The 12,232-nt window shown below is 38.9% G+C and overlaps 2 protein-coding genes across 3 annotated transcripts; one reads left to right on the forward strand and one right to left on the reverse strand.

Moving 5' to 3' along the window:
* Positions 1–5,827: 5,827 nt before the first annotated feature.
* Positions 5,828–7,092, reverse strand: LOC116923278. The gene is made up of 3 exons (XM_032929742.2): positions 6,708–7,092; positions 6,409–6,648; positions 5,828–6,343 (listed from the first exon to the last, which is right to left on the reverse strand). The coding sequence occupies exons 1-3, from the start codon at positions 6,867–6,869 to the stop codon at positions 5,828–5,830; spliced, it is 918 nt and encodes a 305-aa protein (XP_032785633.2). The 5' UTR covers positions 6,870–7,092.
* LOC116922571 lies at positions 7,047–9,114 on the forward strand. 2 transcript variants are annotated; one of them, XM_032928945.2, is made up of 8 exons: positions 7,047–7,292; positions 7,413–7,516; positions 7,578–7,885; positions 7,959–8,115; positions 8,173–8,324; positions 8,384–8,453; positions 8,519–8,618; positions 8,678–9,114. In XM_032928945.2, the coding sequence occupies exons 4-8, from the start codon at positions 7,977–7,979 to the stop codon at positions 8,754–8,756; spliced, it is 540 nt and encodes a 179-aa protein (XP_032784836.2). In that variant the 5' UTR covers positions 7,047–7,292; positions 7,413–7,516; positions 7,578–7,885; positions 7,959–7,976; the 3' UTR covers positions 8,757–9,114. The 2 variants fall into 2 exon arrangements, with proteins under 2 accessions (XP_032784836.2, XP_045036821.1); XM_045180886.1 differs by having other exon boundaries at positions 8,384–8,618.
* Positions 9,115–12,232: the final 3,118 nt, after the last annotated feature.

Here is a 12,232-nt window from a genome sequence, read left to right on the forward strand (position 1 = left end):
TCGAGATTGGGGGTCCGGGCCTAACCGAAGCAGTCGAGATGTACACGATGAAATGAATACAATGGAAAGAAGCATGACTGTGACTGAGAAGACAACGGAGAGGGAAACACCAATGAAGCAAATGATACTGTAGATGATTCTACAATGGTGGAGGTGAATATCATTACTGATAATTATGAGGCAAGAATACCTATGTGAAATCTAAGAAACACAATTTGTACAGTTTTTTACAGTGTTGTGACGTAATTTTTGTTACATCGTTGCCGTTATTCCTTAAACATTATTTTTCTTTATGTAATCGTTAATTAAATACGTTAGTTAATATTTTTTTTTTCGTTATTTTCCTCGTTATACAGTACCTACCAGAACTCTTTGGAAGCCTGAGAGAACCTTATGCGACAACGCCATTTTTGCGGTTCTCTCAGTGCTACAATTTTTACCCTAATGGTACAATTTTTTGGGTGTACGTTCTCATAAATAGTGAAAACGTCCCTAATTTTTTCCAGAATTTTATTTGAATGGGAAGGATGGGGAAAAAATCGGTGAAAAAGTCTTTAGAAAGCCGAGAGGACATTATGCACATGAGATCACTTAGGCTCTTTTTTGAAAAAATAGCTACGAAGACACAAAATGGCTTTTTTAAGCCTTTATTTTTTCGAGGTACGTTAGCTCTACCTGCAGCCTAATTTTCAGATTTTTTTCGTTTTATCCAACGATTTTAGGGTAGGTTAAAAAACGAAATTATGGAAATCCTTTTTTTGTCGGCATCAACCAGAATTGCCGAATTCTTAGAAACCATTTGTTTTTTTGTCCTACAGTTGTTCCAGAGTAAAAAAATACTATATATATTATACATAGTATTCTATTACTCTGGTATATATATATAGTATTATATGTAGTATAGTATATATAAATTTAAGTTCACATTCGCCGTCAGCAGCATCACTGAGCACAATAATTTATTAATTAACCAGAAAAAAAAACGATTTACTTGCCCACAAAAAATTGCCTCGTTATCGTTATTCATTTTATTAATTTTGGCCAAAATTGGATAAATTAATGAAAATTCTTGTTATTTGTTATCGTTAACGAACCAATACTAGTAATTTAGTACTTACCACTCTATTCTCGTTTATTACAGCCACTATTAGACACACCGATTCCATCTTTTACAACATCAAACTGGGCTACGTCATGGAGGTGCAAGTTTTTCTACGATTGGTTGCCGGATTTGGCAAGTCATAATATAAATGCCAAATGCGAGACAGGAGACTGTCTTGCCAAGAAGATTCGCTACCTCATGGGATATCAAAAGTCGTTCACTAACTTCATTAAATATTTATAAGGTGTTCATGTGGAAGAATGGAAAGCGTATGAAGACCAGCAGAAGACGTATTCTGACCATAAGCAGCAATCTATCAAGTAGTTCGGAGTGGGGAAATCAATGCAGAGTTTCAGGCAGCTGGAACTCGACGTCACATAAACGTATATCATGGCCGAGGACAACATTACCCTTAATATTATGAAAAAACCTCAATTCAGGAATAGATTCAGGTAACAAAAGCATTTATTTATCCTTAGATATAATAGAAGAAATTAATTATGTATATTTTGCTTGTTTTTCTTGTATCTAGAAAAAGATAGTAGGATACATGCTGCCTTCAATTGAGCGAATGAGAAACTCGAAGTTGCCTAAGCTTGCTGGTGCTATAAAACAACTAGCCCTTGAGTTGCTGAAGACCTGCACTTCTTTCAACATAATAACAGACATTTGGTCGTCGAAGAAAATGATGGGGTACATTGAGTTTCAGTGCCAGGCAGTCATGCAGGATTCGAATTCTTCTGCTGATGCTCAAGCATATTTGCAGAACCCGTGCAAATAACTGGAGATTGGAAAATTCCCTTTCAATCGGTAGGACCCGTCCTACTTTTTTCCATTAACAAATCAATCAAATTAAGACAGACAGTGGTTCAAACATTATCGTCAACACGTTTAAAGTAGCTATTCCTAACTGGGAAGAGTCTGGAGATGTGAGCTATGCTACTGAATATACCGAAAACTTCGATAAAGAATCATTTCTGTCACGCCCACCAGTTGAAAGTATTGTCTATACGCAAATACTATACTATGCAAATGGACTCGTAAGTGATTCGAAAACACGTTACTAGATAAGTTAAAATTGTTATATAGTGAGTGTCCTTATTCAATTCCCAATTCTATGTGGAAACACGGATTAGATTGTTGACCAATTGTTCCCAAAATCTTTCCTCCAGACATATTCATCTATTTGGTCGAAACCAAAAGTTATCAAAACCACTTGAAGGCCCTGCACCAATTTATTTATAATTCAAAATTCACAAATTTTTTCATATTATGCACAATAACAAAATACAGTCATAGCAGACAGAATTGGCCGTCGAATGCTGCGTCGCTTGATAAAATCAAATGCGAAAAAAGATGTCGAACAGCCCTATATCTTGGTTTCTAACCTTATTTTTCACGAATATCTTATCTTATCTCTTCAATCACTTGGGGGACAAGTATCTTATCTAAACTTTTTTTTACAAAAAAGAAATATAGAAAACACTGCTAGAGAGGGGTATAGCGCTAGTAGGACCAGCAATATGACCCTTGCATGCTCGTCGCCTAGATCATTTCGGCGGTTAGCCTCAAGTTCGTGTTGGAGTTTGAAGACGAGTTCGAGGAGAATGAATTTTTTTTTACCGGGAGTAAGGAAAATTTCTGTCTAGTGCAGGAGGGTGCTCGCAAGGCGCAACAGCTCCCTCCTTTCCTCCTCCGTGTCACTGTATTCTTCAAATTGGAAGAGCCTGACGCCCAGGAGTTTGTTTTGTTGTAGGAGAAGCTGTGTTTCCTACCGGATCGGGTCAATAGGCAATTTGGATTCCACGAGAGGTACAGTTGGTTGGGGTGTCGGGGGTTTTTGGCCTGGCGCCCAATTGTGTCCACTCGTTTTCGTTTCTGTGTTCGCGTAGTTCTTGGGGAGTGAAGCATTCTTCTCCTTGGCTTTCTTTGCAACTCTTCGTCGATGTATTTCTTATTTGCCACGGTCTTACTGGTCCCTGTTCCCGGTCTAAAAGACGGACAAGTATGACAAAAAGATGTTTAACATCTAAGCAAGCGTAGGAAAACAACTGTTGACCAACATTTGGCTGTTGGTGGCTAGAGTCAGTGTGACTTGGCGTGACCCGACATGACTTGGTGTGAGTTTCCTCTGAGCAGTGGGTAATTCAAAAAACAGGTAATGATCTTCGGAAATCGTAACTCACCTAGTTAGTGATTAAAAGAGCATTTTAATACGTGGTATACCTTTCCGATAAAAATTTGATTCCGATTTGAAAGATGGTCCCAGCCAATATGACGTGTGTTTCAAGCCCGGGAAATTTGGAACTAGTGTAACGAAAGCCTACAAATATATTTACTCAACATGCCCACATTTTACTGTCTTACATTTACTCCCCTTTTCACTTATGATATCCGTCTTTTTCCCTATGTTAACGTTTACAATTCGTGCTGTATTTCATGCTCATTTCCTTGAAATGTTTTTTGTCAATCCGGAGATAAAGTCATCGACGCTTTTATGGCCTGGATGAACACCTGCAACTGACGTATGTGTGATGCACATATCCTACAATAAATAAACAACCGGTTGATTGGTTGCATAAACGTCACAGTCAATCTCTTCCCGTACGCGACGAAAAGCTAGACTTCCCGCCCCCTTAATCTTTTAGCTAGAGACAAGCTATGAAAATATTAGCTATTGAAATGCAAGCTTGGGTAAAGCTATGAAAACGCCAAATTCTTTATAGTTTTCTTTACGTGTAGTTGTTAAGCTTCTTACTAGCTATTCAAAGGGCTAGTTAAAAGTTAATATTAATTATTAAGTTTCTAGCCAGCTATTCAAAAGTTTAGCTAAAAGTAAACAACATGAATATAGGTTTTAATGTTTTTATTATTGGGGGTTTAGCGCAAACATTTGTTTGAGTGAATTATCAATTAATCATTTAATCTGTTTCAAAATGATTGGGCAGTGCAGTTATAATGTAGGTTTCAGCAAGATTTGATTCTAAAGAAACAACACATTTCGCTCTAACGTCAAGAGTATCATACGCAACATATGTTGTTCCCTTCCCAACAAATTTAGTTGTCATTCCCGGAATTACTGAAAAATTTATTTCGCCGATTGGTTTGGGAAGATAGAAAGTTTTAGACTGCAATCCTAATACATATCCCAGGATAAATAAACGAGGAGGACCAGTCTCTGATTTGAAATGTATCAAGTTTTCAATTTTAATAACATTTCCATCAGACATTAGTGCAAAATAATTAGTTCGTTTGGGAGATTTCGTATAGCTTGAGGTTGCAAAAATAGATCCCAATTTTTTAGATTTAAAACGAGAGTAGAATGTGCCTTGGTCAATTTGCGAGTCTCGAAAAGAAATAAATTTTGGATTTATGAATAAATTTAGCAAGGCAACTTCTTCCTCAATAAGCACCTTCCGGGTTATTAAACTACCAAGTAATTCTACTTCATCGTCATTGGTTATTAGTCCTTGCCGGATATTTCGAATAGATGGTAGGTGGAGTAAGTCAATTAACATAGTCGAGACCGCAGGGGGTAATGAATGTTCAGCAAGAAGCTTTTGCGCCTCATCCTTAACTACATGATTGATCAAAAAATTCTGCGCCATCTGATCTCCAACTGATTGTGTGCCGTTAAAGTAAGTTCCCAACTCCCCGTTGAACCATTCAGGGATAAATGTGGAGGTTGCCCAAAGGCAACCCCAGTCTAATACGCTTTGCGATAGATGTGTTAAAAAATGAACATTGATCCCTATGTGTTCAATTCCATACAAACGTTCCATTTCTTTCACAAAATCTATAAAAAGAAACCCAACCTTTTTTATTTCCTCAATGGAAATTCGTTCTTGCAAAAGAATAAACATTCCATAACTAAGTTTTACGAAATGTTGGAAATATTCGACGGGAAGGAGGTCTTCTAAGATTGTGTAAAAGAATAAAGTGAAACTTTTAAACATGCTTGCCTTCCAGTTACTGATATCATCTAGAACTCCCATTACTCTGGTTATCTCATAACATGGCTTGACGTTGGAAAGTCGTAAATTTGCAATTCCGATTTTTCTCCGAATGGACCATGATTTTTTTGCATATTTGCTGTCAGTTAAGAGTTGGATGATTTGTTTAAAAACCCCTTGACAGCATGAGTGCATATACTCAGGAACAAAAGCCTTGATGAAATCAAACCCAGGTAAATCGGCTAAAGGCGTAGATCCAAGAATTCCGTGAACTGGTTTGCGGGTTTCCTTCACGATTTCAAGATCGTGCAAATGCTGTTTCATGCTTCGCATTTTGAAGGGGCACGCAGTGATTTCAGGATAAACACGAACTGTTCCTCGCCCTTTCCCAACTCGCTGACCTATAATAATAAATTTAGGAAGTGTGAATTTTACTAGCAAAATTACTGTTTAGATTATTCATTTTTTACCTGGGTGTAAACAAAAGTCACATCCGTACTCACCGTTAAACTGTGTCGTATTTCTAACGAGGGGCCGAGCTACGGTATCGGTTGATATAATCACAACGCGCACTTTGTACTTCACATCTTTAAAAAATATTCCTTCGCGCTCGAGTCGAGCCCATTCACTCATTATCCAATTCATAAAAGGGTGCATTGGTGGTTTCTTGTGGCCATAATAGAGAGATAGCAAAATAATAAATGCACGTTGGAGTTTGTACTTCGCTTCATTAATAACAGCCATGAAAGGCCAGAACGCTTTTTTGCTTTTTTTATGTGGGTTTGCTCCATCCGTGTTCCACATGACTGTTATTGTCTTGTCGTCTATGAGTCCTTGATCCGTCAATTCTCTGTAGCAACCACCTGATTGCACACCGCCACGAAATTGATTGATCCCAATTTTCATGTGATACTCCATAATGTTCGATGAAGTACCTTATTTGTTTTTCGATGGGCATTCGCAAAACATAGCATGGTGTGTTGCTTGCTCTAAATTTATGACCACATGGTTGATTTTCTTGTGGGATATTCTTATTCTTTTGCAATGTTAAAACAGCAGGGCATTTCTTGAAGGGGCAGACAAATATCTTGGAAACTTCGTTTTTCAAGTTTGAATACTGTGACATCAGATTGTGTTGGCTAGTCAACTTTTTCACGATGGAATCCGTACCAATGCTTAAAATGCGAAGGTGGTCGTGCAGTGCACTTTTTGTTAAATGGTGCCGTAAATAAAAGGCTACGCACAATATTGGCAAGTAAATGTGAGGCTGTACTTCATGCAGTGCGCACTACATAGCAAAATAAAAAAAAATAATATATAGGTTTTGCCAACTTATATTTAAAAAAACCATACATCTTCATAATCACTATCTACATACTCCTCGTCTAAATCTTGGTATGCAACAAAGCATTCATTCACAGGGCTGAGTGAGTTATTAAGCGTTCCTGGGGAATCAGGCCCAATCACGCAACTAATTTCTTGTTCCTGCATGACCTTCTCTTCTCTAGTTGTTAAAGTGCTTGCGAATTCTAAAGTAGAACAAGAGGTTGTTACTTGAGATGTTCCAGCATTTAAAGTACCTGATATAATCTCCTGTGAAATCAAAGAGCTATTATTGTTTTCAAAATAGTAACAAAATAAAAGTATATTACAGGCTCTGTTCGGTTCATAATAATGGTTCCATCAATGTTTTCGTTTCGTTGTTTGGTTTTTTGAGTTTTGGTCGATACTTTGTAAAGTATTTCCACCTCCTCTGTAGCCAACGTAATGTTCATTTTTCTTTTTTTGTATTTTGAAAGACACATGTCATCCATAGTGCTGAATGCTTTAAACGCCACGAAAGTATTATTACAGGTAAATAAATAACTGTTTTGATTAGCTTGTCACTTGTCAAATTCGATCGTTGTTTATACTTTTTCTAATAACACGATCGATTACGGTACAAATAATCGATAAATAATCGATTCCTTTGTTTTATGATGCTTTAATGAACTGCCTGACAATTTCCCTCCAATTTCACACGTGACTATGTCGGCAAAAGACGTTTTGATTTTATCTCTGCAGCCTTTTTATTAGAAAATGGAAAAAGTTTTTGTTCTTTTTGAATTTTCCAGTGGCGAACCAGCAGGAATTGCCTCAATTACTGCAATCTTCAAACCTCCACTTAAAGGAAATTTGAAAGAAAATATACATGAAGTGAAAAAGTGGATTAGTTGCAAGACTCAGCTGGTGATGAGGTAACAATTATACTTCAATTTCTTCAGGAATTATCGTATGATTAGCTGCATAGAGTTTTTGCATTACTTATTCTTATTATGATCAGCTTACGTTATTATGAAATGTTCTATTATCCTCAGGTGGCCTCATGAAGGTTGTCCATCGGGACTCCATAATGTAATTTATCCATCAAAACATAGTGTTGACTCTGGGTTTAGAGCTGCTATTCCCTTAGCTGTTTCTGGTAAAATTCCTTTTTGTTTTTAAGCCTAACAAATTTCTAGATGTCAGGTTTCACATTTTAGATAACTTGAAGACACTCAGTGAAACCAGGGCCAAAACCACCATCAATCACAGTCCGCTACCAATAAGTGCTGAAGATATTCTTGCATTAGATCCAACTTCTCCAACCGAGAACACTTCTCCAATAGAGAACACTTCTCCAATAGAGAACACTTCTTCAATGGAGACACCTTATTAAAAAAGTATCACCCCATCAGCCTGCCGGAAAAATCTTTTTGGAAAAGACAAGAACGACGAAAATACAACCCCATTCACTGAAAGAAGTACCAACAAAAAAAGGTCAAGTAAACAAACTGAAGGTTACGAAAAGGTCGGCTTATAAAATTTATCTACTTGCCTTAACTTCTACAGCTGTACTTAATAGTTTTCTTTCTTTTTATCAGGAACTCAATGAACTGAAAATGAAAGTCAGAAAGCTTGAAGATGACTTATCTACAGCCAATAAAAATTTAGCCGAAAAAGAAGATGAGGTTATGGAACTTGAAGAGCAAGTAAAAAGTCTACGTTCATATTTTTCAGCTCCCATGGATCTAAGTGAACGTAAGTAGCTCTTAGCAGGCTCTTTTAAAATTCTCATGTAATATATTTATCTTTTAGGCATGCACGAGAACCTCGTGAAAGTGGAAGACATTTTGAAAGAACTGAAGAGTCAGCCTCAGCAAGTTAACATTCAAAATACGCCTTCATCTTCTATAACTCAAGGTAGCCCTGCAGTGTCACGACAACAAACGTCCAATTCTGGAAAAATGGTAGAGCTTAATGAATTTTGAAATCTTCTTTCTTGTTCGTTAATTCATTTATTTTAAAGGTTACTCTTGACGGCAGCGTTATGGTGGGATATAATTCGCTGCGTGATGCTTGCATCTTTGGTAGAGGCGGTAATTCTACCGATGCTTTGAATGCTTCTGTTGGCGCAATCATTGACTTTTTTATGGCTCGTGAGGAACAAGCAAGCGTCAGTTTGTCTGGAAGACGTTGTCCTTCCATTCCGGACAGCATACCAAAAAAAAAGTTTCCCGAAGACCTCAAAAAGGCAATTCAAAGTAAGAACTTTTTTACAGTTTTTGTTTAATTTGATTACAGCCATTGTTTTTAATTGAAGATTTCATCATCGCCCGTTGGCCCAAATGGCACACAGGCGACAAATCCATGACACCCCTGCGGGTGAATGCATCCATTAAAGCAAAACTCAACGGCGCTCACATCGCATCAAAAAAAAAACCAGAAGAAAGTAGCTGCCGCTATTGGAGATATTATTGGAGAGAACAGTGAAGATATAGACGTAATATTAATGACCGACGAGAACCCTCAGTCGGCTGACGACGACAATTTATCCGAAGACGATCTTATCTAAATAATCTCCCTGTTTTTTGCCTTCTAATTATCTTGGTCATGTTGGTTTAGATACGTGTTCACGCTGCCAGTTTGCTTGTGTTTTCACTGTATTTTCAATGTGTTTTTCACTGTGTTTTTCACTGTTTCACTGTGTTTTCACTGATTTTATTGGTTGAAAACTATAATACAGAATGTTGTTATATATATACACGTCTAACTTGTTTTTCCATGATTTCCACGAAAAATAATAAGGTAATACAAAATAGGCTAGCTATCTATATATTTAGGTAAAATGTATGTTGTCATTAAGCTTCAATAGAAATAGCTAAAATGTAACAATCATGTGATAGCTATATACATAGCTAAACAGGAAAAGCTTTAAAGATCTAGTCTACATCGATTAAAAAAATAGCTTTATTTTGGCTAGCTTAGGCTAGCTGATTGCGGTCCCTACGCCAGCTAGTGGTAAGCAAACCAGAAGCTATCCGTGGCGTACGGGTTAACAAAACATCTTTTGATTGGTTGCCCGTGCCGAGTTGCAACAGGCCATCAGCGTCTGTGACCACTCCCGAAATGCGAGGTTTCGTGATGAACCCATATTTCCGACAAACAGAGTCGTTGGGTAACTTCCACAACGTTTAGACGTGGAAACTCTATCAGTGCAATTCTTGAATTTGCTAGAGTCTTCTCACAGTTCTGAAACGTTTAGTAGTCGAATTGTTGAGTGTTAATTCTGTGAGTTTATTCGTGCACTTGACTCTTTCCTTACTCTTAGACTTTGTCTCGTGCTTTTCTCCCTTTTGAACTGTCTGTCTCCCCCACGTCCCGCTCTCGCTACCACAAGCCGTTTCGTATCGTTTTATCAACGTGCACTCCCGTAACGATCGCGCTACATCGGTAAGCTTCCAAATTGCCCTTATTCTGTTTGTCATTATGGTTTGGCTTGTTATTCCCTTCCTTGTCATATTGTATGTACTTTTCCGTGTAATTCTTATGGCCTTAGTCAAGTGAAATACACGTCTATCATTGTGGGTAATTCGGCTCCGAGTTCACCTAAATTCCAATACCAAACAACATTTAATTCTTTGTAATACTTTACCTTACAAAGGTATGTATTACATAATAGTGGCAGCGCTTTTTGAACTCAACCACGATGAATGATGATGTTATTACTAGCGGGTCTAGAATTCCACGAACTCCTATACACCCCAGTGTACCTCGAATTAATGTTCCCCTGTCCAGTGAGCCAACTGTAGCTAGATCGCTTGATTTCGATAAGTTGCCTGTTGAACCCCAAATTGCACCTGATATTTGTCCAGCGTGTACCACTCCTGAACCAATTTCTGAACTAATTAGTAAAGCTGCTTCTCTTGTTGTCGTTACACAACCTACTAGAAATAGTTCTCAGTTAAGTAAGCTTAGATCTAACGTTGCGTACGAGGCCGTAGCAGGTCTGGATACAATTTCCAGTAAAAAACCCAGAGGTAGTTTCGCCTCTGGAACCGTTTCAGGGAAGCGTTCACCCTCTAGTTTTGCTAGAATTGCTGCGCATATTTCTCCAGCTAAGTCTCTTCCAAAAGTTTCACCTAAGTCTAGTTCAGTAGTGAAAACAGTGTTAGGGTTTTTCACGAGGAACTCCTCGAATGGAAAATCAACTGAACCTGAGCCTACGACATCTATTCAACAAGATCAAGAACAACCAAAAGAAGATATTCCAGCCTAAAACGAGCAAGCTTCCGTACCTAATCCTTGCGATCAAGAGCCTGAAGGAGAGAGAAGCGGACTTCCAATCGACCGATCCGAAGACCCAAGAACAGCTAATTTGGTTGATTCAAGACATCCGTCTATCGAACCACTATTTACCCGACCGGAATCCAACGACGGTGAGGACGGAACCTACGATCCTGCTGAGACACCTGACGTCGATCCTACAGGTGAAACTACACACACAGGTGAAAAAAACAACCCAATCGGAAGCCCAAGAGTCCGTGCTGACGTCGATCTTCATATAACATGCCAGACAGTTCTTTACATTTTAGCTGAGTCAAATTCACTGCATCACGGAGCTGCAGGGAGTGACGCCACAGGAAAACGAAACAATCTTAGCCTCTTTTCAGAATTTTGGAACTTCCATCAGACACCGAGAAGTACGCTTCCTACATCTGACGAGCGAAGTGAGAGCGTTATCCTCCCACTTGGAGGTGCAGCTGGCAACAGACGTTCCTTATAGACATCCGCAAACTAATCCTATACCTACGAGAACTGCGCTTGTTGACTCCACTGGAGCCACTAGCTCCAGAGATCAACTCGTTGCTGAGGAAATTGGACAATTTTCCGGCAGCAATCAACCCGAACAACGTACAGCTTGCAGAGGAGATCCAACAAACGCTTTCCAAAAGCAAGACACGACTGGGACGATTCCTACCATCCCATACGGTGGAGGACGTACCTCAACAACCTGGGGTCCCACAACCAGCCCACCGTCCAGTTAAGAGAACCATTCGACGTCCACGACAGGTGCGATTCGCCGACCGCTGCTCTATTCATCCTTTCCTTAGACGACCTCCGACCCGATGTCCACGCATACTGAGTACACCATCCCGGAGCGTCGCAGACGTTTCAGCGATTCTTGGTCGTCTACGAGCAGCATTTCAACACAATCTCACAATTCAAGACAGGACAGCTTTAGAGCGCAAGAAACAAATCCTAACAACATGGCTCAATGTCCTTCCCCTAGTAGAGCAGCCACAGCTAGAGATCTTGATGATTTCCAGACCAACCAGCATACCCCGTTTCCCGTTTGCAGCTTCCCTCGTTTCCAGTCCACTTACGCGTTTCGACTCTTGGCTAGAATCCTTCGAAGCTATAATAGACACATCAGGATGGTCAGGAGAGAAAATTGTCCAAATGCTTCGTGCTAAACTAACAGAGAGAGCTTTTTCCGTAATTCAGGCCATTTTGAAAGATTTTCCGCATGATAATGATTCGGTCAAAGAAGCTTCGCTCGATCATTTTCACGGCGATTAAAAGGTTGACTTATATCTTAAGAAATTTAATAAAGCTAAGCGTAAGCCAGGCGAGAAAATTGTTGATTATGCCCTTCGACTGCAGGAAATTTTCAGGCATTCATATCCTGTAGGTCACTCTGAGAAGTCTTTTGCAATTATCTTAATGCAGAAATTTGTTGAAGGTTTAGATCCCAAATTGCAGGCAAAAGTTAGATATAAGAAATTTAAGGATTTTGGCGAGCTGGTTACATTAACACGAACGTATGCTAGTAGACTAGAAGCGTTAGAAACTGATCGTGAAAGGCAGGAGTTTA

This window comes from Daphnia magna, unplaced genomic scaffold (genome assembly GCF_020631705.1).
Source record: "Daphnia magna isolate NIES unplaced genomic scaffold, ASM2063170v1.1 Dm_contigs074, whole genome shotgun sequence".
NCBI classification, from domain to species: domain Eukaryota; kingdom Metazoa; phylum Arthropoda; class Branchiopoda; order Diplostraca; family Daphniidae; genus Daphnia; species Daphnia magna.